Source organism: Cyprinodon tularosa, unplaced genomic scaffold, assembly GCF_016077235.1.
Source record: "Cyprinodon tularosa strain WSP-4 unplaced genomic scaffold, ASM1607723v1 ctg43, whole genome shotgun sequence".
NCBI lineage: Eukaryota > Metazoa > Chordata > Actinopteri > Cyprinodontiformes > Cyprinodontidae > Cyprinodon > Cyprinodon tularosa.
Window position 1 is genome coordinate 191,926 of NW_024039152.1, and position 27,328 is coordinate 219,253.

At 39.3% G+C, this 27,328-nt stretch overlaps 1 protein-coding gene across 1 annotated transcript in view; it reads right to left on the reverse strand.

Moving 5' to 3' along the window:
- The window catches only part of LOC119792739 (inositol polyphosphate-5-phosphatase A-like), a 185,862-nt gene that overhangs the window by 59,165 nt on the left and 99,369 nt on the right, over window positions 1–27,328 (reverse strand). Inside the window, exons 5-8 of the mRNA XM_038299500.1 lie at window positions 19,310–19,373; window positions 16,523–16,626; window positions 8,732–8,784; window positions 7,800–7,919 (exon numbers count right to left, since the gene is read on the reverse strand). Of these exons, the coding sequence (XP_038155428.1) occupies window positions 7,800–7,919; window positions 8,732–8,784; window positions 16,523–16,626; window positions 19,310–19,373 (341 nt within the window). The remainder of the gene's footprint in view (window positions 1–7,799; window positions 7,920–8,731; window positions 8,785–16,522; window positions 16,627–19,309; window positions 19,374–27,328) is intronic.

Sequence of the window (27,328 nt, forward strand, 5' to 3'; positions counted from 1 at the left end):
GGGTGCCCCCCACCAATTTGCTGACCCTCACACTTGGTGGGACCTCCCATCAGCCTCGTCATCATAGTCCATTCAGGCAAACTGTACCAGTGTCAGTGACATTTCCCCACAAAGACACACTCCTTTGCAAAGTCTATAAACAAGCTTTCTTCTGGCCAATTCATCGCACGGTGACACCCCTGAAAGAGCCCTCTTCATAGGGCCTGTTCTCACTGGAGTTTGTGCTGGGGTCTTCAACAGGCCTTCCGAAGGGCAACACATTGATAGGGGATAGACGTTAATTTATTACATGGCCCAGAACCTTGCTCCCAGGCTCCTCTGACCAACAAAGCAAATCAGGGCACCGTTTTGCTCTTTTAATACAAATTTTCTACAAACATGCAAACAAATAATCACGAAAAGACTTCTTTAAATCATTAAAATCATGCATAGACACCCATTTTTCTGTTTCTAATACAACCCCCGTTTATGAATTATAATTTTTTTTTTCTGAATTCCACTCATCTCTTCCTTTTTCTGAAGCCCCAATCACTCAATGTCTCTTGGTCAGATAATATGCTGATGACTGACAGCTATACTGAGCTATATCAGGAGGGCTCTGCAGGATTATGAGGGGCAACGTGGGGCCATGTCACAATTACGTTGACAAGTTGACTAACCATACGCTAGCAAAGCAGCTCCTGCTTTGCACACAATAGCCCAGTTGAACACCGTCATCCATTGTAAGTAAATGCTTAGACTTTGGGAGAATGTTAACATTGTGAAGAATCTGCCGGTGACGTCTTTTTTGAATTGACCGCGGTTGGCCTCTGACAGGACCTTTGACACTGCTGGACAACTGTGGCATCGCCCCGCTGTTAGCCACCCATCTCCTTAGTAACGCCTACCCCAATAACACCATACAGGAAAGATGTGGTCCTGAGTGTGGGTGGGGGGTTCATAAGTGGACTACGGTCACACAGGGGTTAGTGACCACTCGAGACAAAGTTAAATTAAGGAAAAGACCTGTGAGAAGTAAGAACACCATTTATTAAAACAATACAATTGACTGAAGCTATGGATAATGAATGGAGAAAATCAGTTTTGTGCAATAGTTAAAGACACAGATTGGTTTTAGATGGGAAGTAAATGGCTCAGTTTTAATTAAATTGTTTTAAAAATGTGGTGCTACAATGTAAAGATAAATACTTAAGAGTCTACAATTCAAAAGCTGGGAGTGAATAACTTAGGGAACATTTGAAGCTTGGAAAGTATTCAATAGGAAAAGTATCGACCAGGTGAACCGAATCAAATGACTAACTAATAATCGTCAACGTGACCTCATCTATAAAGAAAGTGGTAAACCGGTTCACTGGCTCGGTGCATACAGGTGTGGGATGGAGTGTAACCACCAATGCTTTTAGAGAGGAAATGATTACATCCAATCAACTTGAAACAAACAAAAAGAGCTCCATCTTACTTTCTAGATGTTTAAGTTTATGAGAGGAAAAAAAACCCTGATGAAATGTTGCATATGGTTTCTAAGAATATATATGCAAATATCTCAAACATACTGTCAAACATGGCGGTAAAGGGTGATGATATGGGATTTCTTTATGCAGCTATAGAACCTGGCCATCCTGTAAGCACAAACCTCTCTGTGCAACAACATATTCATCAATAGGATAATTTCCCCAAAAGAAAAGCTAAAAATTAAGGAATCCTCAACATGAATTAAATGTTTTAATTTGATATTAAGATAATTTTTGTGAAGTACATGCCTGCAATCTTAATAAATGGAAATCAAATTATATAAACAGGTGCACAAAAATTCTCCTTGATGAACTGACCTACTTGTAAAGAGCAGAAACACTGGGGTGTACAATGATTTTATAGGTATCTTTTTGTTTATGTTGGCTCCATCTTTGTTGAATGAACATGACAATGGAGGAATCCTCAAATCAGTGCCTCTGTTTTTTTTTATTGGATCTTGCAAGAAAATAAAGAAATGTTTGTTATATGAATTCAACACACTACAGTGTGTTAATTGCATTGGGAATATTAGCATGTTTGCACAGACAGGAACACCTTAAGGAATTCCCTGTGGCTTCATGGAGGATCTCCTTCTGATTATCCACTCCTCCTTCTTGCTGCTCAACATGTCTATTGGCTGGAGACGAGCCGGCCTCTCTCAGCTCTTTCAGCCTGTTGTTCTGGGAAAAGCCTAAAGGGAAACATTTAGATTGGAGGGCTCTTTGAGACGCTTTGACAGTTGACTGATGACCCTCCATAAAATGACAAAGCATCGCTGTGTGGTGGCCAGTGCAGCCCATTGCCTCCCCATGGGAAACTAATTGCTTTGAATTGTTAAGGGCAACATTATTTTTCTGCCAATCATTCCTTCTCAATGGCCCCGAAAATGAGCATGAAACAAGTCTTTTCAGTGAACAAAACAGTTAAATGTCTCCAATGTTGATCAAATTAACTTCAGCACTGTGACAATGGACTATATTTGTGTGAAAATAATGGTGCACCACAAAGGAAGCCTTTATACCAGGATTTCACAGTTGTAATGTAAAACTGTTCTCCCCTGAACCGGACCAGCCACTCTGAATGGGGGTAGGAAAAAGAAACAAACTTGAACATACAATGGACATTTTTTTAAGCAAGATAGAAAAAAGGTGTTGGTTTTATCATTTAGAGGCCAAAGTTTTCCAGGCAACGGAGAAGCCTGAGCTTCAGCTTCACTGAAGCCAAAAAGATTTTTTCAAAGATACTTTTTTTATGCTATGCTTGGTAAAAAGTTTACTTTTTTTTTTCCTTTATAAGGTGATATCTCTAAAAACAAAGGTGGCAACAAGTTCCATGTAAGATTAGACAAAAAAATGCATTTCCTTTTTTTTATTTTCCAGTGTCCTGTGTGGGAATGTGGCAAAGGGAATAATTGTCTTTTCACATGTTACACACGTCAACAATATTCAAGTGTGGGGTAAGCATATCTGAGGTCCTTTTCATGTTCTTGCATAAAATACTTTTTATATATTTTGTCATAACATTGTTTTAAGACTGGGTAATCAATCGATGAAATTGATTAATCAAATTCTCGGATCCGGATTTTTTAGATGTATCAAAATCAGGATTTTTTTACCCAACCAATGGACTTCTTGGGCATCCATAGCTCATAGCGACATCAATTCATCTCTTTTTGTTCTTATCTGCACATAACCCATGAACTAGCTCACTGTGTGATTTTCTTAGTTTTTTTGTGAAATCTCTTGAATTTCATTACCATTCCAAGTAAGGTTGCCTCCCAGAGGGGATGAGTGAAATTAAGTTATTTCATTTTTTTTAATCATTAAAGTCAATGAAGAAGAAAAATTGATTGATCATATTTTTTTAGAAAAAAATCAGTTTTTTTTAAGCCATATTACAACTCAGTTTATTTTCAAAAATGAAAAATGAATTGAAAAATGTGGAAAAAGAACCTCCCGGTCTAATTTTCATGATGATTTCATTGAAAACAACCAAACGCATAATGAAGTGATGAGTTAAATTAATTTCATTGGTTAAAATTTAAATCCAAAAAAATTTTCTATGCCAATTAAAGCAAAAAAATTTTTTAATTAAATATGGAAACAAAAAATACAGATTTTTTTTTTTTTTTTTTTTTTTTTTTTTTTTTTTTTTTTTTTTTTCCCAAGTGACATTCTGAAGTTATTATCTATCCATACATTCCTTTATTGTCCCCTCCACCCTTAGAGATTATACTGGGAATCTATAATGGGATGAAATGAAATTATTATTTTGAAAATTTACACAAAAAAAGTTATCCAAAAATGTGCACCAACACTGTAATTCCTCACGGCCGATGCTAGGGAATGATGGTGGGTGCAGCACTTCATGCTTGCTCACTTTTTGGGAAGCTGTCGTCCGCAGATCCGGAGCACCGGAGTGAGAAAAAGCTGATGGTTTTCAGAAGGAAGAGGAGGTGGAGCACAAAGGCTGCTCGGCTTCTGTAAAGGGCAGTGAATAATGGCTCGGTCCTTTCACAGAAGCTGCTAACCTTTTGGCAGCCACCAGCAAACTCCATTCTACTCCGCCGATCTGGGAGGACAATGTTCCAGGGCTGGGCTTTGAATGAGGCGCTACCACCAACAGTGTTTCCATTCAACGGCTGGTTGGGAACCATCTTTTTGGCTATTGTCCTAACTCTGACTCCTACCCCCAGAAGGAAAGCAGGAAAAGGGACAGGGGGAATACCTAAAGCCAGTCCCCCCACCTTTTTCTTTCTCCCTACTTGCTTTCTCTCTCTCTCTGTTTCTCTCCACTCCGAGGCCTAATCTCTCACTTTGACATGGGAGGGGATCATACCGCGATCACATGTCGTGCTTGGACCGAGCTCTGCAGCCGGGCATCAAGCTTCAACCTGCACCTTATCTGTGTGTCTGGCTTAATAATACTGCTTATAGCCCATTGAGAACACATCTGATAAGGCTTTTCCTCAGTGGCCCTTTTAACTGCTAAACAGTGTTTATCTCCAAAGTACTTCAAGGCCTCTGGGGAACAATGCTGAGAAGGAAAGGCGTTTAGCTGGCCACAGCCGTCTATTGAGTCACATCAAAAAAGCACTGAACTGCACCCTGAAGTGGTGTGTGGGGAAAGCAAGGAGCTGCTTGGAAGGCATCCTTTGCTTGTTTTGCTTTGCTTCAAAAAATGGACATAAAGACTCCAGAGAAACTGCAGGGATGGATGGATGGATGGATGGATGGATGGATGGATGGATGGATGGATGGATGGATGGATGGATGGATGGATGGATGGATGGATGGATGGATGGATGGATGGATGGATGGATGGATGGATGGATGGATGGATGGATGGATGGATGGATGATTATTTCATGGTCTTGTTTTATTTAACTTATTTCATAAATTAAACAAAAAATGAATTAAAAAAAAAATCTGAAAAAACTATATTACAGTATTTTTGTTAGCAGGTTGAAGCACTGAAACTAGGAAAGAAGACGGGAAGACATTCCCACTGCCTCCTCGTCTCAGACCGCTTTCCCCTTCTTCTGTGGAAATTCAGCCACAAAACCAAACATTAAGTATTTTCTTTAAAGATTTATGTACTACGGCACTAAAAAGGAAAACACAGAAAAAGCATGACGTAAGCTGTGAAAATATGAGGCAAACACTTCAAGGAGAGCAACAACAGATGTCCTTTTAAAAACCTTATGTCAGGTGAATTACTGTGTAATAAAAACTGCAAAAGCTGCTATATTCTGTAAACACTCCCACTTCCCTGTCCATTAAAGGCATTCATTTATTAAATCAACAAAGAAGCGCAGGCTAAATGTCACCTCAGAGAGATTAGAAAGCACCTCATAATACAGACGCATCTGAAAGTGACCAGGGAAATATGGTGATGTATTCCACCTTTATATGCATGTAGGTAGTTATTCAAAGCGGAGGTGGAGGGGAGCCGCGTCATGCATTCTTATAGCATTTGAATGGGAGGTCACCGTCTGGGAGCCTGGTACCGGGCTTTTATTCTGTGTTAGCATGGCCAGTTAGGGAGCAGGGGTGGCACTGTGCACTCCATCATCCCGCTCCACTCCAAAAAAGCCTAAATAAGCCATAAATAAAAAAAGCCATAAATCACATTAGCGTGGACCAGGAGTGGGGAGGGGGGGCCTGTTTGAATAGAGGCTTCTTGCTGAATACTGGAGTCATTTCAACAACACCAATAACATCGACAATCTTCATCATGTACTTTCATAAAGCGTGCCTAGTCTAAAAACAGACCTGATGCTTCATCTTATCAAGTACACCAAATGAAAGGGAGTCTCTAAGCATGGAGCATAACTAGACTTAGTCTTCATAGAGGCAGTCATATTAGCAGTCATCATATATAGCTGTTAATTCTCTGCTAAATAAGCCGATGTAAAACCGATATCTATTACTGAGGCTAGGTGTCTTTTAGTGGGTCTCAGAATAGTTTGGAGCTACTCAGATTGACCTATTGGATGGGTAGCATAGACTGTGCCTCACTGACACAAAGGAAAGGATCTGGAAATTTAAAATACATGATTAATGGAACCTGCTTCCTCAGAGTTTAAATATAAATAAAGTTAAGATCATACCAAATCGTTAGTAAAAAAAAATAAAATAAAACACAGATCATCCAAAATAGGAAAAAAACAAATCAAATTGGACCCTTTATAAAATATTTTGTTTTTCTAGCCATGTTAAGTTGTAAAATATCGGTGTATGTTAAATTGGCCTAAATTTCAATATCTTGTATCACTTGATTATAGCGTTATAACAATATTCTAAGAAATAACTAAATAATAAAATGAAAGTAAATTTATGCTTTTAGTCACAAACATCATGAATAAAGGAAAGCCTTGAATTGTTGGCTCAAATTTAAATTGTACGGCTAAAAAAAAAAAAAAAAAAAAACTTAAAAAAAAAAAACATAACTATATGACAGTCTACTCTACTACAAATACATTTCAATTGGCATGTTTCTTATTATAGATCATGCATAATGGTAATGAATCAGTTTTCAATTTCACATCTTATATGATGGCAGAATGATTAATTTAGGATTAACTTCCTCGTGAATGACTTTCTGCCCAGTGAAAGTTGCTGCTAATATCATTGATTGCACGTTAAAGCTGGTCGGTGTCAGGATTAGTTTCAATTATTCATATATGTGCTTGTTAAACCCTAATAACTGCCTGTTGCGTGTTAAGGCTAATGTTTTCTCAAGCAGTTTATCTAACTAGGACAGTTCTGTCAGGATAAACAGTCATCATCTTCATTATGTACATAAAGATTTGGGAATGAAATGGGAGCAGAGTCAGAGTGGAAAACTCTGCTCTTTGTCACTGTGCATTCAGAATGTTCTTGATCTATAACACTGTCTTGATGTGGCTGGAGCCAGTGAAGTCTCATTTGCAAACATGTGTGATGTAATGATGTGACATGTGATGATGTGGCAAGGGGGCGGCACTCAAGATGTATAAAATGCTTCTTTAACTATTATCAGCATCCAAAAGTTCATCTTAAAAGGCTTCCAATCCGCAACTCGTCTGCTACCTAGTGTGCAGTCGGTGGATGCGCTGTGTGACTTCATTCAGATGACCCCGTTTCAACCCACCTACAGCCCCTCCTCCACCATTGTAGCTAAAACTTCATCAGAGTTTCATTCCTCCCAGACTCTTACTGCATTCCATGTCTCATTTCAACCACTACGGCAGAAGACCAGCCTGGTTCTGCCAGTGGGGAGTTTTTCCTCTCCACTGTCGCTTCATGCTTGCTCATTATGGACAGGTTCTCTCAACCTGTGTTATCCAACTGGACTTCCATCTTCTAGGTCCCTGAGTGAAGCTCTAGTATCAGCTCACGCATTCCACTGGATCTCCCCATAAAGCTCAGCATACCATCTTGCTAACCAGCAGTTTACAGACTGACCAACTTCATCTATCTCCACTCAAACCACCTGTTTCAGGCCTGGGGGGAAACAGCCCTTTTCTTGCTTCTTGTTCATGCATATCTATCAAAATTCTGTGCAATGTTTCTTGTCGAGGTCTGAGCGCCAAAGAATTGTATCAATACATTTCTTCTAATTGTCTTTTCTCTCCATGTGAGTTTTTCAGATTCTTATTTCTGTAAAACTGTTGTCATGTCTCATAGTCATTTAATACATTTACATTATGAAGTGTTTTTTTAAATTGTTAGTTCTTCTCAGGAAAGAATTGGGGAGAGAAGGATTAAAGATGTGAACATAAAGCTTTCCTTTACATCAGTTACCTGTCTAAAACAAAGCGCAGCGCCTTCTGCCTCATCCCAGAATAAGAGGAAGGACTTTCCTCCCAGGCCACAACGTTGTTCGCGTCGTGGAAAAGGTGGATGTTGACCAGATCGAAGGCACTGTGGGGAAAAAGACTCAGTTAGGGAATTTCCTTTAAAGCAGAAGATGAACAACAACCAGTATTTAGGAGGAAAGGCACTTGTGCACAGTTTCCAGCAAAGTGTGATGTTCCTAAACCCTGATTGGCTATATTTCACCCTGTCCTGTTCAAGGAGAGCAAGGCGACTTAGTGTGCAGTGATGAACACCTCCCCGCTGATTTTATCAGCGTGAGGCTCAGCGGGGCGGCCCAGAGGAATTGATCCTATCTCACAAGGTTTATTCTGCAGTGACATCCTGAACAAATGACAACATTCATGGCTTAAACAATACGTGTCTATCCCGTCCCAGATCTGATCTCCTATTCTTCAGCAGCCTACCCGCTCTCTACTGCTCCTGTCAAACGTCATGCCCCTATTAAATGCTTACCGTTTCAGCTCTTTAGTCCTCATGTCATCCCTCTATTAGATTACAATCCCCTTCTTCCCCCCTCAGCCCCCCAACTCTGCACACTGAGAGCAGCGTTTCTATTCATGCCGTGCAGGTTCAATTGCATCTAATGTTTTCTGTCATCTGTCATATGCAGCTGCTTGACTAAGGGGATTAGGTCTAATCAAATCCTGGCCTCCTACTGTGGGGCCTGGTCCACAGAGAGGGTACAGCCAGTTAAGAACTCTCTAATTCTAACCTGCCGCTTGTGAGAGACATCAGACATGACTGACATATCTGGATCTCCGTCTCTAATCACACAGATAGAGTCGTGATGATTCAGGGTTGAACGGTGATGAAGTGGGTGGGACGTGTAGGTGTAGAGACCTGTTAATAAAACTCACCAGTCAGCCAGGGACCATCGAGTTCTGATGAATCCTTTTCTGGAGAACTTGGACTGCAGACCAGAGAGATTTGGTTCAGTACGACAAAAGCAGAATCAGTCACAATTTGACAGAAAGATGAGTGGAAGCTATTATGTTCAGTATGTCAACTCCAGTGCGATTTCCTATGATATTTTCTTAAACTACAAATGTTCAAATGATTAACAAAAGTTGAGGTTTAGGTTGTGGGAAGCTTAATGCCAGCCTGCTTTATCCATTCAAACATTGATTTTGCGGATCCTGGACCTCCAAACTTTTTACTCCAAGCTGCTGATCTGAGGTGAAGTCAAAGTTTTTTTTCATCCAAGTTGTGCAACCTGCAAGCACTAAATGCAGCAAAGCACTCCCACTGCATGATTCTACCACTACCATGCATGAGAGATGGCAGTGCTGAGTTTTTTCTTTAAGCATATTGTATCAGATTTGTTGTCAATTTGGCCAAACAGTTCAGCCACCGTCTCGTCTGACCAGAAAGCATTCTGAAGCAGGTCCAAGTGGCTCCAGGTGCATTTTAACTATTTTTCATTTAACCTGAGAATGACAATGTTGATCATATAGTTGACACCTAGACATAGGTTGGTTTTCCAAACAGGCAATTATTTAATGGTTATTATTATACTATTATTTAATTAATTATTATTTCATATTTAAAAGCCGTTTTTGCTGCCAATATTAACCTAAAATCTTCCAACCCTGTCAAGAAGAAAGGACAAATATATAACAAGGATGACGCTAAAAGCTTGTTAATAGTAACAAAAATGTTATGGCAGAGGTGCTCAGTTCTTTTATAAAATGTTTGCAGACTTTGGATTAAAACTTATAAGGTCTATCTTACATTGTTGTGTGCATTAAGAAAATAAAAGTATTTCAAAGTTTCACATTTTTAAACATGCAGAGATGCTTTTCTTAAACTACCGGTATATCAATCTCGTTGAGCAGAGAGCCAAACTTTTAAGACTCCTTACAAGCATAAAGTTATAACTATTAACACTTTTAAACGAAATTATTAAATGAGTATTATTCCTCTAAATAGCACATACAGTATGCTACAAAATAAAAGTCTTTGTATTAGACACAGGTGATCAGCAAAGGGAAAAAAATAAGTATATAGAAAAAGTAAGTTTACTAAAACATATATTTAATTTATTTTATTCAAAAAATGAAACTTGTGATAAATGAAAATAATTCCATGTCAGACTAATTAAAAAGTGCTTTTTTTTTTTAAAGAGACGGTTGTAGCAACAACAAAAATACGGTACTATATATGATGTAAAGTTTATAAAAACACTTTGTCGGCCACCTTTTGAAAAAGCTGGGTTGCTATAATGATGTTCAGTACTGTTTGTTTTTGGTTTCTCCTTAAACCAAGGAAAACCAATGGTTTCAGTTTTTCCTTCCACTGAACTTTCTGCTAATATGCTTGGATACAGCCCTCTGAGCAGCCAGCTTCTATTTCTGTTTTAAATGTAACTTAGATGTATATAGTTCTTATGTAATGTTTAATTTTATTAAAAAGATTTAATCGGGTGTAAAACAAAATTAACAAATTAACAGAAATAAACCCTCAAAGTAAATTAAGGTGTAAAGAATCTATACGACGAAGAAGTTTCTGTTTTTCAATTACATTAGTGAATTGCATTAACTTGTTTATGCTATTCTGATTTATTGGATTCACCTCTTTCTGTAAGAGTTTTATTCTGTTTATTTTTTATTCAAAATGCAACATGGCTTAAAACAGGCTGAGCTTAGAGTAGAGACTGTTATCAGAGTGATCCTGTTTGCATCAGATCTCTCCTGGAGAGATCTGATCAAACCAGCAGCTCCTTCCGCCAACAGCACATGATCATATAGCGCATGATTCACCAAGAAGCTGGTTATTAAATGAGAGACAAATTGATGTTGTGAGTGTTCTCATTTCGGATAAGATAAATAAGTCCATTTTCCACAACCTATTTCTTTATTTTCCAGTCAATCTCGTTCTCTCTCTCGCTATTGGAGTTAACTGCGGTGATAAATAAACTAATTATGGGCCAGGTCGCATAATTACAAATTGACTAATTTTATTTAAAAAACCCAGATGCAAATTAAAGGGCTAAGAGGTATTTGATTGCGCCTCGCATCCTTCAATCTGCATTAGTACAAGATTAACTGTATCAAATTGAATTACATTAGCATACTTGAATTAATCCATACTGCCTTTGCAGGATGCATGGGCCCAATTATAACTCGCTCGTCCAATGTTGTGATTTTGAAAAGAGCAAATGGAATTAGATATGAGTTTCACCCTGCTGGAAAAACAGACTGACCTTACAAACACTGGAAGTGAATAAAAGACAAACAAGCACAATAACGGCTGAGTAACTATAAACAATGGACTATATGTTCGCAGGAGGAAAAATCATTCAGTTTAAAAGTTGTGGAAGGAAGGTCTTAACTGTATGAGAGGATGAGGATGTGGAAGATGAAGGTTAGGGTTGGTGGTTTTCCGAGGGGGGCGGTGGATTTGCTCAGTACCCGTACGAGATCTGACTGCCGCCAGAGACGATTAATCTCGATTTAATTTAAAGAGCCATTAACTACGATCACAGCATTAAAATCCATCACTTTCCTGACACCTGGCCCCAGATTACCCCATTTCCTGCACATATGACTGATTGACCTCCTGCTCCTCACAAACACGGGCGCGCACACAACACGCTCTGGTTAAGCACACAAAGCCATACGTTTGTCACACACATTATTGTAGAAAGGCAGCCTTCACTCGTTTATTGCTCTAAGGAAACCAATTTTATTCTGAGTTTGGATGATTATCTCCAACATTGAAGCAGATCGCCTAATGAAAACTGTCAGGAGGACATCATGATCAGCTGACATTTAAAGAGCGACTACATGGACCTCAGAACCAAGAGAAAAGGATAATCAGAAATGCAGAGTTTAACCAGTAAAAGAATAAACTGATAAAGAAACACGTTTGGTCCAAACGATAATGTCATGACTGGCTGTGGGGGGTGGGGTTTGATGAGTGGGAGTGAGGGGCAGCAGGAAGGCCACGAGGCTCAGGGTGACATTGGCTCAGCTTCCACAGGTCAGTGATGGCGTCTCCGCCCGCGACAGTGATGAACGGCGGCTGCAGAGCGTGTTGCATCCATGCCTGTTGGGCGATACGCCGATTGACCTATAGCACGGACCAACGCAGAGGGTCAGAGATGGAGGAAAAATAGTATTTAAGGATTGGGGAATCACTGGGTTTGACAAAAAAAAGCAGAATAATGACAGCGAGAATTAAACATATCCAAATGATGTCAAATTTCAATATTCCCTGTCCATATTGATTGACATCATACGTCAATAAGGACTATTCACCCCTGAAAAGCCATCTGAAGTCTGAGTGTCCAATCTTCAGCTACAACATACAATCAGACTCTAAAGGCCTCAGTTAGCATGTTAAAGGGCACAAAGTCAAATCAGAAAATGGCCCAGTCAGTGGAAAGAATTAAAAGGAAAAGCCTATTTTCATTAAGAAAAAATTAGCAGCTTCTGAAACAACGTCTTCAGGACAGAAAGGGAGAAAACCAAACAGAATATGGGCACAGACACCTTGTGCCAGCTTTCACACTGATGTTTCGATTGCAGCCACAGGATCGGGGCACCTTCCCGCCTTTCGACTGACAAACTTTTCAGGACACCAAAGTATTCGAGGGTCAAATATGAAAGATTGGTCCGACTGAACAAAACCTCCAAACACGGCAGCAGAAAACCCTAAGGGAGCATCACAGCAAAATGTCCAGACCTAAAACTTCAGGCTGTACTGTGCTGGGATGTCTGCACAATCTCCGTAAGCACTTCCTGTTTTACAACCGTGAAATCAGACCACTTCCTTTTCAGCCATGACTGGAAACCTACACAGCTGTGACGACAGGAAAAAAAATCCAAATGTCAGGATCCATCATCAGAGCTCCGAGCCCCACAGCACCCTCCTATGACTATTTCCTGGTCCATCTCCTTTGATTCTTTGACCTTTTGTATATTCCAGCTGAAAGCTTGACCCCCATAAATAATATTATGGCAGCATGATGTTCAGAAAAGGGTGTTTTAGTGGTGCTGGAAGAGTTCAGGGTAGAAACGCACAGTGAGCAATAATAATAATACACACAAACAGTGAGTGATGTGAGCCCCAGTAGACGGCCACATCTATCCTTGTTCCATCATCCTGCAAGGGGACCCACTAAATAACAGTATGGCTTCTGCAGGGTTTACAGCCGCAAAGGTACTCCTGCAGCAGAGTTTACTGCGCTTCTACTTGGGAAAATGAGCTCTGCAAGCCTTCATCTCAACATTAGCCCCTCATCTCAGAACTCCTCACCGTCTCATGGATCAAGACTGTCACGGGGGACGGCATCCGTGTCACAGGTGTCTTGTCAGGTGATAAATGCGGGGAGCGTTTTACAAGTAACGCCGGTTTAAATGACTTCATCTCCTTAACGTATACATGAATCACAAGCGCCGTAAAGGCGGTGGAGGGGAAAGAGACGAGGGAAGTTAACTTCCATCGAGGTCTGAACTTTAAAGTAATCAGTGGTGAAACAGAAGCTTACTACAGGGGGCACTAAAAGGGTATGAAGAGTTGGGGCTTTTATGGGCGCGATGATGGTGCCAAACAACAAACTCATATGGATGTTGATCTACAGCCTGTCTGTTCATTTCTTCCTTTCTCTCACTTATTTTTTCCCCCCTCCAACGCTTGTGTAAAACAATCAATACCAAGGGCACATTAAGGTCTGGGTCGTATACTTTATTTATATTAGGCAATGACAAATCCTTATGATGCAATGGCTTTCGGACGCACGTACGGCAACAGCGCCAGAGGAATAAATGCATTCATTCATTCCCACGGGGGGGAAGGTGGAGAGATTGACGGAACAACGGTAAACGACAAGCCGCCAAAATCCATCACTGTGGCATTTCAAAAGAAATGCGACCCATGATTTTGGCCACTTTCTTCTCATTCAGCATTTCAATAAACTTCCTCGTTTTTCTTCTCCTGTTGACTTACAGCTATAGCTCATGGACATGTTACGGAAAACACAGACGGTTAGCAAATAGAAGGATTGTCGCTTCAATCAAAGTGAAACTTGAAAAAATGTGCCTGTTCTTCACAAGCTTTTCATGTTTCACAACCTAATCATGATTTTCACGCAAATCAAATTCAATATAAATTGTAAAAACCTTAATGCTTTGATAGCTGTGGGTTGTTAAAACTACTTCATTATATTTTATTGAAAGCTAAAAGATATCACACCTGGATTTAATCTGTAAGTGAGCATTAAACTTCTTCTCCTTCCAAACCTAAAGCTGCACACTGAAAACTCAGTTTTCTGAAAGTTATAGTGTTTTATATATATATATATATATATATATATATATATATATATATATATATATATATATATATATATATATATATATATATATATATATATATAGTGTAATTGTTTTGTTTGTGCGAAACCCAAAGAGTTTTATTAGTGAGTGATTATTATTAGTCAGATATTATTAGTCCATAAAGGTGTGTGTGGAGGTTGGTATCTGGTATTATCACCACACCAAAGGGTAGTAATAATACTGTTTTACAGGTTTAATAAGATAGAGCTCCTTTGAATGCTCTCAGTTAGTAACCACTAAAACACTTCATTGGATTAAATATGAACTGGATACTTTTCACAGGGCAGGGATTCGTTAACCTGTTACTGACCATGTGGAAAGAATAAACGCAGTAATTTCTTGGAGACAGGAATACCTTAGAATAAAGCTTGTTTAGATAAATTAATTGATCAAACCTGAACTGCTGAATACTGCTTAGAGATGGTTTGAAGGTTTGGGGCTAAAGCCTGGATCAGGTGAACCTGTCTGGGTAACGAGTTTCACTATCGACCATTAGGTCTTTACTGGACACCTTTCCTTCTCTTTCTACACTCCTTCCTGTCATATTAATGTCAAATAAAGGCAGATAGCCACAGAGAATCTTTAAAAACTAATTTCCAATGAGAAAGTTTTAACACATACTAACATTCTCATTGAAGTTTCTCACACCATACAGAAAAAAGGAAAAGTTAGCGTGTAATACACTGCCACAGATAGATGCTATTCCACCTTTTTTAAAGAATTTGGCAATTCTGTGGTATAAATCTATGAAACCATTAATTTAATTGTGAAACATAACATAAATGGAAAATTCCCAGCGTAGATTGGGGGCCCTTTAGAGAAGTCACAGCTGAACTGAACTGTTCTACTCTGATCACTTATTCTTGTTTCTGGGAGATTCTTCGTTTCCATATGGTTAAAATCTTCTCCTCTGTGGCATTTTTTTACTCAGATTGTGACTTTATTCTAAATGTGAGACATAAACACACATCCACCTGAGCTGTAATCATATCATCCTCCTCAGATGAACCACCTGAGAGGCTCTGAATGTAGAAATTAGCTTCTTGATAAACCGTTAACATCTGTCGCAAAAGTTGCCCCTCAAATCTTAAAATGTCCCAGAACTAAATGAGCGACTCTGTTCGGGACTCCGCATGGCGTCCCCTCTGATCCAAGGGCCCCCCCAGCCCTCCTCCGGAGTAATGGGATTCCTCAAAGCTGCAGATGGATGGCAAATCTAGGCAGTTTCATCTACTAAAAGAGGGCATAAATCACTGGTGGAGGAAGCGGGGACGAGGCAGGGGTTATCACCAGTCTGCCTCCCTCATGAGAGCTTTGCATTAAAGCATTAGTGAAATTAATTCATCTTTCATAAGAGGTTTGAGCAGTATCTGTGATCTATGATAACAACCAATTTCTCACTACGAAGGGGTCGCAGGAGGAGGGAGGGAGGGAGGCGGGAGGGGGGGAAAATACTCTGCAACCCTGATAGACTACACAAATCTGCTCTTCTTAAATGGGCTAACATTATGTGGAGTGGTGCTCTCTGGAGCATCATCCCAGATTCATACCCTGGCTGCGGAAGAGGCATCTATCACGGGCCAAAACTTTTCTCATCTGCTCGGCCCACACACGCCTCCATTTTCACTCCATCACTCCTCTCATCCTTCTCGCGCTGTTTTCCTGGCCTTCTCTGCTCCCCATCTTTAATCCAGAGCATTACAACACTTTCTGTCCTTAATTGTTATCAGATCATCCCTGTAACAGGAGACCTTGATGTGGATCTCTGGAGTGGGAAAGGATATACAATGATGTGGTGGGGGAGCGTGTGTGTGTTTTTGGGGGACCTGAAGTGTGTGAAAGAGACGGAAATGAAGGGGAAGTGTGTGAAGGGGCCGTATCCATCTGCTTTGCATATATTCGCGGAGGCGGCCGTCGGAGCATGGCTGACGGATGAGCGGGGAGTGCAGGGATGACACGCGGGCAGCCGTGCTCTTTATTACTATATCAGCAGTGCGGCGCTCAGCTCGCCGTCTACGGAAGAGGCAAACCCAACATAGTGGAGTTAACAGGGAACTAAAGCGCACCTTTGCTTTTTATGTTTTCTTTTAGTAGTAGTAATATCTGCAGGCTTTCCCCTTTCAAATGATACACAACCACTATTTTTATCATGCAAAATGATAGAAAAAGGTGGAATCCATATGGAATTTGAAAAATATTTTATGTAAAAATGTTGCTAACATTTATGCGTTCAGTCTTCTGTAATATGTCCAAATGATGACGTTAGCCCTCATCAGTCCATCACTAAACTTTATTTCTTCCAGAACTCACCCCTGGATAGTAATCCTTTGGAAACTTCTCCCTCTCCACCATGGGTGAGCTGTGTAGTTTCTCTGCGCAGATTTCCCTCCCAGTTAACTTCTGAAATTGTTTGGCTGGAAAAAAAGAAAAGGAGGAGACAGAGGAAGACGGACAAGGACAGAAGGAAGAAGAGGTGAAATGGAAAAAAAGGAGAGAAAAGTCATAAAACTAGATTGATTCATATTTGGAGACTCCATGACAGACTCTGGATCTTCTAACTGCTCAGGCTGCAGAAGTGGCAACTGCACCACCTGCTGGTCAGACTGAAGAACATCAGGTAAAGAATTCATAATACAACCCCTGTATTATTACTGCTATATTCACCTTTTGTCACTGATAATGTAAAAAATTTCATCAAAAAACCTAAATAAAACTTCAGTCTTGATCAAAAAGCTCATAATAGAAAGCCACATCAGGAACCTGAACATCCTCAAAGAGTTTTTGGATCTTTTCTCTAATGTTGAATCCGGAAAAGCAAAGCTATATTCAAAGGTGGATAGAAATAATTTATATTTACTTAATTAAAAGTTTGGAAAAATAAACAATACTTAAAGGAGTAGTTTTATCGCGCTGTACTTTTTGCTTTTATTCAAGTAAAAATAATAAACTTTCACTACTTTTATTTGAATAAAACGTCTGGCTGCTCTACCAATCATACAGAGCTTCACATAAACAAGCTTGTTTTAAACAAAAATGCTCCATAGAGACACATAATGACAGTTTATATTAAAGTGAGACTTATTTTTGTGCTCAAGCTTCAATGGTTGGCTGTTATTTCTATCTGCTGATTATGCAATGTCATTTGAAGGTCAAGTGAGTGTACAGCAAATAATATACTATAATTTTTTTTACCGTATTCTAACGTAAATACGGAACATTCTCATTTTCTAAGCTGTCATTGTGTTTTTACTATTGTATGTTATATATATATATATATAATATATATATATATATATATATATATATATATATATATATATATTTATGTATATATATATATTTATTATTTTTTTTTTTTTACATGGCCGTTTAACAAAAAAAAACATAAATTTTCAATTTTTTTTTTGCAACTTTACATAATTATTAGAATATTAAATCTGTGATGATTATTTGCCATAAGTACCGGTAGATCGGTTACTCGGTATTTGAGTAACTTTTTAACCCAATACTTTATGCTTATTTAAGTACTTTCTTCTATGACTAATTTTACTTACTGAAGTACATTTTTATGTACTTCCACCTCTGTCTATATTAATTGTACATTTTAAAACGAGTTAAAATGTTAAACCCTTTTATTTTTTCCACATATTTAACTGAGCTTGTAAACTTAAAAAAAAGCAAGAGAGAAAATGAGAAACATAAGAAGTGGATTAACCTGGTTGCATAAGTGTGCAAACCCTGAAATCACCTTTTGATTCAATCTCTGCGTTCAGTCGCCTCAAGCTCAAACACCTGCCAGCAATTATATTGAATCTGATTAACCTGAAATAAACTTCAGCTGCTGGAAAGTCATGAACACTGAAAAAAGGTGGAGAGATAAAATAAAATAAACTTTTTGAAGCTTTGTTTTCGGACTCAGACATTTCTGAATCTATCCACTTAGAAATGAAATTCTCTCACTCTTAGTTTTCGACCTAATCTTGAGAAACAAAAAAAAGCCCCAAGAAGCCTTAAAAAACAGCAGATCTTAGACTGGCCAGCCAGAGGAACATCCAACAATTGCTACCAAAGCTAAGCTGATTACAAGATTTCTTGCAACTTTTACTATGAAGGAAGGAAGGCCGTTCAGTCATGATGAAGCAGGGATTTAAAGTCAATCCCTTAAACTTAAACCAACACCAAAAAAAGGAGAAAGAAACACAAGCAGGTAAAAAACGTGATGTATGGAAAGCTATTGTGAGTGAGTTTTAAAAACATACCTGCCTGCGTAAAGTCTAACCCTTTATTTAAGTAAAATGTGTTACGGTTTGAAGAAAGCTCGTTAGAGCTTTAACTACAATAACAATATACCTGCAGTGAAACACGGTGGTGGCAGCACTATACTTTGGGATTCCATTCTTAACTCAAAGAGGAAGGATCTTTCATCCACAGAGGATGAAATTAAGCTTTGCTGTGATGGTCCAGTCTGTGTTTTACAACTAAAACTGAGGGGTCTCCAGAGATGAGATTTCAGCTCATGATCTAAAAACTTCTGTCCTCTCAATCTGAGATATTCTGATGATTCACACCTGCTGTCATACTGGAACAGGTTTGAACAGTTTAGATCCCCTGCAGCAGCTTACTGCGCCAATAGAACATGTCTGATTCGACCATTTCTTCTGCTGTCAGTAAAATGTGTGCATACATACAGAGCGGTCATCTCCCCTTCTGACCCCTCCCCCGCCCGCCGTCGCCCTGTCCTTCACAGGTGCTAATGCTGATTTGGTGTCTGATTGGAGGCAAGGCGCCTCCACATCTATATCCTCTCTTTAATTAGCGCGGTCGCCGGACCCTGGGGCCCTCTGACACCGCGGGCTGATGAGACCGCTGTAACTGTCCAATAACTTGCAGCACACCATTACCGGCAGCCCCGAAAATGTATGAATTAAATCCTAATATTAATAAGCATTACCATCTGATCCTGCTGCCTTCATTTTATCTGCAGAACCAATCTTAGATCACTGGTTTTGATGGAAGCAAGAATAGCCTGTAAATGGGATGGATGTGAGGATTCATTTCTAAGGATTGGTGATGTGTGCGGGAGGGGGAAAGTCTCACCTTCGAAATCAAACTGACGGATGTTTTTCAACGAATCGTGGATAAAGTACATACTTCCAAGAGCCTGTAGGAAGAGAGAAAAGAAGAATTAGCTGGATTGTTAATATTTGCATTGAAGGAATTAGTTAAAAATGAATACATTTAAAAGGATGGATGGATGGATGGATGGATGGATGGATGGATGGATGGATGGATGGATGGATGGATGGATGGATGGATGGATGGATGGATGGATGGATGGATGGATGGATGGATGGATGGATGGATGTCTATTTATTCAACTAACTATAGAAGGCTGATAAGAAGGCTTGAAAAGCCAATGGTTCTAGAAAGTGTCCAGCGTACTGCAGAAACACACCAACCAGCACCACCACGACAGGTGCACCATCCTCTCAGTACAGTACACTTTGCTCCTTTTCTGAACTCCTCCAACGCAACAATTTACACTTTCAAAGAACACATTCAGATGGACTTTTCAATGAGCAAAGATCAACTTCAATAGGCTTAAAATCTTAATTTTCCCTCAGAACAATCGGGAAACTTTCCCAGTCGGTGGACGAGCCAATCAAAGTCTGTGGGAAGAAGTGGGAGAGCTGCAATGGGGGGATTTGATGCGGTTCACACTCCACTACACTGCTTTCTGTTGGCCTCTTTACATTTAGGGCAAATGGAGGCTAAGCTCAAGCTCAATCCCCTGTGTCGTTGAGATAGCAGACCTTTGGCTCAGGGTAAATCTCTGCCCCCTCCCCTCTTTTGCAAACAGTGAGGCAAAAAGCTGGTGAGTCAGTTTTACTGGAAAGAGCTGATCCGACAAAATAAAAACAAAAAGGGCAAAGGGAAATCAAATACAACCAAGTTAGATTCACAGGTACAGAAAACTATTACTACACATAATTCTTCATTCCAATCGAATTGTCCCATATATGGTCACTTTACAAATATTATAACGTGTTTAATAGGAATTTTCTGTGACTGATACAAACAGAAGGAGCCCATTCAGCCAACAGGTAAAATTCTGAACTAACTTGATTGGTAAATAGAGTTCCTCTCGTACAAGAACAACAGCTCACAGATGGCTGTACAGTTATAATCCAAAGGATGGACAAGAAGGGGCACAGCTTCAGAGCTACTAAAACATAGCTGTCTACCGAAACCAACCGGAGATCATTACTTTGGGAAGCAGTCAACTTTGGAGCAGCTGCATGGATTCCCTGCTCAGGTGACATAACTGAACACACTCATACATGGGGAAACATGAAGGTGGCAGTATCATGCTGTGGGTATTAGTTCAGCAGGGAAGGGAGGATGAACAGAGCTGAATTAGGCCTAGTTCTGGAGTAAAACCTGACTTAAAGTCTATTAAAAAATGGCCCAAGCACCAGTTTAGAAACTATTTTAAGACTTAAAAACTGGTAGATTGTATTTGGCAAAGAAGAATGGGCAGAAATGTTGGCGTTTAGATGTCCAAAGCTGGAAGAGACAAACTCCAACCTTAGTAGAGACTCAAAACAAACTAACACCATGTTTTTTAGGGATCTATGGATAATATTTATAAATAATGTGATATTTTTTCTTTCATTTCACAAATTTGGACTATTAAGAGGTCGATGGTAAGCCCGTAACATCATAAATGTCCCCTCACACCCCCACCATGGACTGCCCTCTGTGAAGAGGGTTCGAAGCATCCAATGCAGGTCCAGCAGATTCCACACGTTTCTTCCCTACTGCCATTAGACTGTTGAATATTGTGTAAAATGGGTTATTTTATTAAAAAAATGAATGTTAGAACTGTAAATATACAGTCATACGTTTATATTATAATTTTTTTTATGTATTTATTACTGTTTTCAAGGCTGCACTTTGAAAAATGAAGTTTTCTAGAGCTGTTTTAACAAATTTTCTTCTTGTATACACTAAAATGACAAAATAAACCTGTCTAAGTCATGGCATAAAAACCCTGGGATTTTTTGTTTGTATTTGCATGAGAAGAGAAGTTCAATGGCTGTGATGCTACAGCAATGCAGGTTCTATGTTGAGGGGGGGTGGTGTAGTGGTTTGATTGTTAAGAGTAGGCGACGATAGGAGGGAGAAAAGCATGAGGCAAGATTTGATCTTTTCTGGTCTTTTCCTATGCAGTAGACGATGTTCAGGCCGGGCCTCTGCATTATTTATGTTCGCGGCACATCTTGAGATTAAACATTTGCTGATTTGTCAAAAGCACAAACATGAGGTCCTGCCCATCTCCTTGACATATAAGTTCAGCCGACACAAAACACCGTCGCACATTTAATTGATGAGGACTGCGGCTGGTGACCCGAACCTCCGCCGCGCTACACCCCTCCCCTTCCCCTTCGTCATTCCTTCTTCCCAGCTCTGATGGAGAAAGGCGAGGCTCAAGGTCAAAACTTCCCACGGAGCGAGAACAGATTCCAGGAAAACGGAGGCTGCACTTTATTTCTGCCCGCTTCTGTTTATACTGTCTTTCACCTTAAAGGTTCCAAGACCAGACTAAGAAATAATAATAAAAAAATACAAAAACAGGGAGGGAGAGAAAAATGTAATATTTGTCAAACTAGTGACACCCTGCTAAGTGCTAGTGTTTATGGGACACTTTCAGAGGCCTGTGAAGCAAAAATAAAGAGATATAGTTTTGCTTTATGAATTAAACTGTTGTCCATAATTTGTCTGAAAGGTCGAAGCTCAGATGGTCAACAGAAAATAAATGAACTTTACACCCATCAAGATAAAATGACCTTAAAAATCAAAATAATAAAAATTTAAAAATTTAAAACTTAAGTGTATTACCTGATCTAACTGCTCCTGTTTAGAGCAGAACAGCATCTTTTTTCCCATTAATTCAAAAAATTATATTATTACGGTAACAATGTTAATAACAAAGTAACTGGATTCTATTCTGTTTCTATTTTAACACTTGGGGAAAAAAATATTAAATAAATCCCTGATGGGTTTAGTGGTTAAGAATTCAGCAGTACTACTAATAGTAGTGCTTCAACAGTGTAGGTTAAATCTTATATTTTTTATTTGACATTCGTTTATATTCACAAACTGTATGGGTATCACTTTATTGTTCCCATAAGTAGATTTTCTTTTCAGAAAATGTGTGAGAGAAAAAAACAACAAAAACAATAATTTTAAAACAGTAGGAAAATAAAGAATCTCAAGGAAAAAAATAACATCCATAGTTAAAATCAACAAACTAAAATGAAAACAAGCTTTTATTAAATAATGACAGATTATGCATCTTTTAATGGCTGATTTATACTCCAGATGCTTTAAGATGCCATCAACAAAACTCAAACTTGTGTTGAAATACAAACTTAACTTTTTAGAATCCTGTAGCTACCAATGTCAACATTTAAATTACAGCTACATTTTTAAATAAAATTAATTATTATTATTAATTCTGTGCTCTAATGTCATTTTATTTTAAAGTGTTTTGCAATTTTACAGCCAACAGAAGCCAGAAAACCGTTATTGCGCTTTACACTACATAGATATTTCAAATTCATACCACAAGCATCCGGATTTCCGTGGAAGGTGGTGCTTCTGCAGGAGATCAAGATCAGATGACTATAAACAAAATTAATATGACACCGACTAAATCAATTATCAAACAAATGATAAACAGCCGTCCCTAAGTGGCTAACCGTGTAATCGCAAAAATCTACTTAACCCCAACCCTAATAAATATTCATTTGATGCTGGGGTTCTGAGCCCAGCAGCCACTGTGCTGCTTCCTCCTCCTCTTCCTCCTTCCCCTCCGCCTCTCTCCTGCACTCTTCATGAAGGAGCCATTATATTAGCGGGGGGCCACAATTAATCCATTTCTCTCCTTACATGACAGCCTCAAAATATTCATTAGGGCCCGACTGCGCTGACAGGCCGTGCTTATCTTTTACCAGTGGCTTTACAATGGCCTGTGTCAAACGTATGTTTGTCACGTCCCTCTTTATTGATTAGCTGCCAGATTCACTTGAAATAATTAAAAGATTATTTTACATATTTATAAACCTCACTGCCACAGCGCCTGCTTAATTTTCCATTAGTAAAATGCAGTCTATTAAGTGCACCGTGAAGGCCGTGGAGGGGAGGAGGTGAGGGGAAATGAGTAATCACTATAATTGTAGACAGAAAGACAATAACCGCGCCATAAAAGCTGGGATTTTATGACCTGTTCTGGCAATGCTATCTCTTATCACAAGTCATGTCGGCTACGGCGCTCCCAGATAAGGACACACTGACACGAGGCTGGCTCTCTCTCTCTCTCTCTCTGCATGGCGGGGTGTGTGTATGTGTGTGGCTGACATTTCCAAAACCCCAGCAGATATAAGCTGAACAAGTCCCAATAGACTTGCTGGTGGAAAATAGAGACTTGAAAGCAGCAGTACATAGCCGGAATACTTTGCTCCGCTGAATGTTTTATCAATACCGGGGGTTGCCAAAAGTGCTGCGGGTCTGTGGAGAAAAAGCAGGAATTCTGTGACCCCCGCATAGATTTTCGGCTTTTAATGTGAAAAATGAGCCATAAAGCAAACATAAAAGTAATAATTTTTCCTCAAGGTCTCACCTCCAATCTGTGCTAAGGAGGAGTGGTCAGTCCCAGGAGGGCCGACACACTCTGGTGTCATGGCAGTGTCACCAAGCTACTCCAGAGGCTAACGCTCTGCCGCCCTCCGGATGCTCACAGTCTTATTGGGTTTGATAGTGTGTTAGAGAAGGTTTAAAGCAGGGAAATGTAGATAATTATCATTTTAAACTGCATAATTAAATAAAAAGGACATCATGCATGCAAATTTGCATCAAATAAAAAAAAAAAAAATAATTAAAATACAAAAAACTAAGAAAAAAAGAGCATCAACCCCAGAGCCTCCATCTGAGGCCCAACTCACCAGGTTAAAATGTTAATTTTACCGAGCAATTATATTAAAGTCCTTCACGACTTTCTCTGTTCACCAAAGTACACTAAAGTCAAATATGAGGCCAGTTATTATGGAAATAAAGATCAGATTTTATGAAGTCCTAAAACATTAAACCCTCAAACTTAATAATGGTATTCCTTATCCTTTTTTTTTTTTACCAATAAATGCATATATCTTCTCAAAGAAAATATATGATTGATAAGGTTTAATTCTTATTGAGGAGTGCGTGAAATATCAGCGATATTATCAGTATCGTTCCGACAAACTGGGACGATATTTATCAACTGATTTCCACGTGTTTTTTTTTTTTTTTTTTTTTTTCAGGAGGGGTTTTTTCATTTGGTGTTTGTTTAGTCTGTGACAGTTAATCTACTATGGATGTTTTTTCATGGCGTTTGAAAAAAATATAATAAATATAGAGACTTAAAAAAATACATTTCAGTTATTGCTGTAACAGCAATATAATCTGATAAATCGGCACAGATTTTTATATCGTTGCATCTTTTTTTCCTATTGCTCCAAAATGCCACATCTCATCTTCATCTCCATGTAAACCTAAACACAGACTCATTACCTCAGACTCTAGACTCAGAAAGGTCAGTTAGACCTTTTGATTGAACTGCGGCGCTATGCATCAGTTACAGTTGCCACAAGCTGTGATTAATAGATTGAGAATATCCATAAAAGTCAGCAGGAAAAGTTTTTTGTTTTTTTTTTATTCATCTAAACGCACCCTGAATGAAAATGTAAATGTAAAACATTGAGACAGATGTGGTGTCGAATGCATTGTCTTTGACTGATATGGAGAACCATAGATGGTAAAGGCCATCAAAGACCCATTGATATGCTGGATCAGGGCCTCAAACAGGACCTTCACAGGAGCCTCTCTGCACAAATCTCCAATACTGCACAAACAGCCTGTTTGTCATCCCCAGAAAGGAAAACACCACGGCACAAAAGTGAGCAGCATCAATAGAGACGGCTTGCTTTTTTTTTTTTTTTTTTTGCCCACAAATACAGATGGAGACGCTTTAGTATTTTTTGCCTCTCCAGAGCCCAGCAGCCATCCTGAACTTCCATATGTGTTTGCCAAGCCCCCGTCCCAGTGCCATTGATTGAGTATTCAGAGTATTGAGCCACAGTGTCTATTATTCATCAGCTGCCGGGTAGGCCTGACTGGATACACAGACAAAACTCTCATTAAAACTTCTTCTGTCACTTCCTGTGATTTGAAAGCAGCCTGAGTGTTGGGGGCATCCGTCAGGGCCCTGGAGCCGCTTGTCTTAGGGACGAGGGTGCCAAAGACTCAAGGTAAGGGACACATAGAAAGGAATTACACTCTGCAAGGAGGAAACAAGTTCATTTGAATTCAATTAATTACAAAGTAATTGAGATTTAGCTTACATTTACTCTCCTTCGATGGTGAGAAAACTGATGTACAAAGCTTACAGAAAATTGGGTTACAGAGCAAATCAGGACAGAAATGGATCCTAATAATGAAGATTAGTCATTCTGATCTTAGGAGGCAATTTTAATAAATCCACCTTTTGGCCTGGATAAATACTATAATGATCAGTGCTAACATAAAGCACTAAATTAACCAGAAGGGGGTTTTCCTACTCAATCGCCACAGCTTTGTACAAACCAATGTCCTTATCCTGCATAATATATACAGTAATGAAGCTACAGGCCAAGCTTGCGCTGCGTGTTTTGCACACTGACTTTTTTAATTCTTCCCTGATATCCCAGTTAAATCCAGCAGTAAATAAAAAAAATAATAATAATTTTTGCAGAGGTGGGCAGTTTTTCATGAAAGTTTTTCTACATTTAAGAAGGAAAAACATCCAACAATGTTCAGACAAATGAATGTTATTGAGAGATTATCAGTATTGAGAAAAAAACCCATCATTTTACAAAAAAAAAAGCAGCAGATTCTACATATAACCAGCCACTGTTGGACGCCTCTGCACAGCCTGGAGCTCCATTGTGTCATTTAAGGAAAAAAATCCCCAATTAACTACTAGATTTCAACATTTGATATATTTAAGGAAATTTTAAGAAACTCAAAATGACGGCGTCAAACCTCCTGATGTGAGAGCCTTGTTCATGCAGCTCAACATTCCTGCCACATTCAAAGTCTGAGAGTTTTTGCCTTTGCTATCAGCAGGTCTCAACAGTGTAAATACATAACTGGATTTTACATGGAATCCACATTTCCACCTAGGTTTTGGTTTTTAAAGGCTGCGGTGTTGAACTTTCAATCAGCTGATGATTGGCCCCTTTTGGTTCAATTGTTATTTAAAAAGCAGTCTGCTCAATAGTAGCTCAGTTATTTTGTCTCTTGCTCCTATTTGTTCTTTTACACTTCTTTAATAATCTGAATAAAATTCCAGGGCGACTCAAGTGTTCCATTTCCTGAACCCAAACTTTATCATTTATCGAGTCCCCAGAGCAGCATGGATCATTCAAAGGTTGACTTTCAAGGCTTTTGGGAGACCGTTTCCGGCCTTCTTCTTCATTATTCTAAAATCTCCCAGAATGCAGAGCGACACGCGCTCATGATTGATCTCAAAACCACTGATTTTATTTTCTTTTGAGGAAGATATTATGGATGGGTCTAAACAAGGCATAATTGGCCAAACCCACGGCAGCGCCTGACCTGCCAACAATCCAGACCGACTCCCAAGGTTGGCTGCCTCCCTGGGAAATATTGTGCATTAATTTCATTTAGTCTCCCCTCCAACATTCAATGGTAGAAGTTAATTAAATTGCTTGTCCATTGTGTTCATCCACTTACAAAGTTAATGATATTGTGCCGGGGAATTAAAGAGCGTTTTATAAAGCGCTCGGGATGGGAGCTGGCAGGCACTACATTGCCCAGTTGAACCCTGTCAGTCGGCGGGCTGCTGGACCCCCTAATTAGCAGTGAAATGGATGCTTCCATCTGCCAATTTCCTGCCACGCTCATCAGTCGTGCAGTCGCTCCTCTAACCTGCCCGGCAGAGGGGTCTAAAGCAATAAAACCATCACAGCAGCGACATTCATCAAAAAAGAAGAAACAAAGTGAATACGAGTGTAC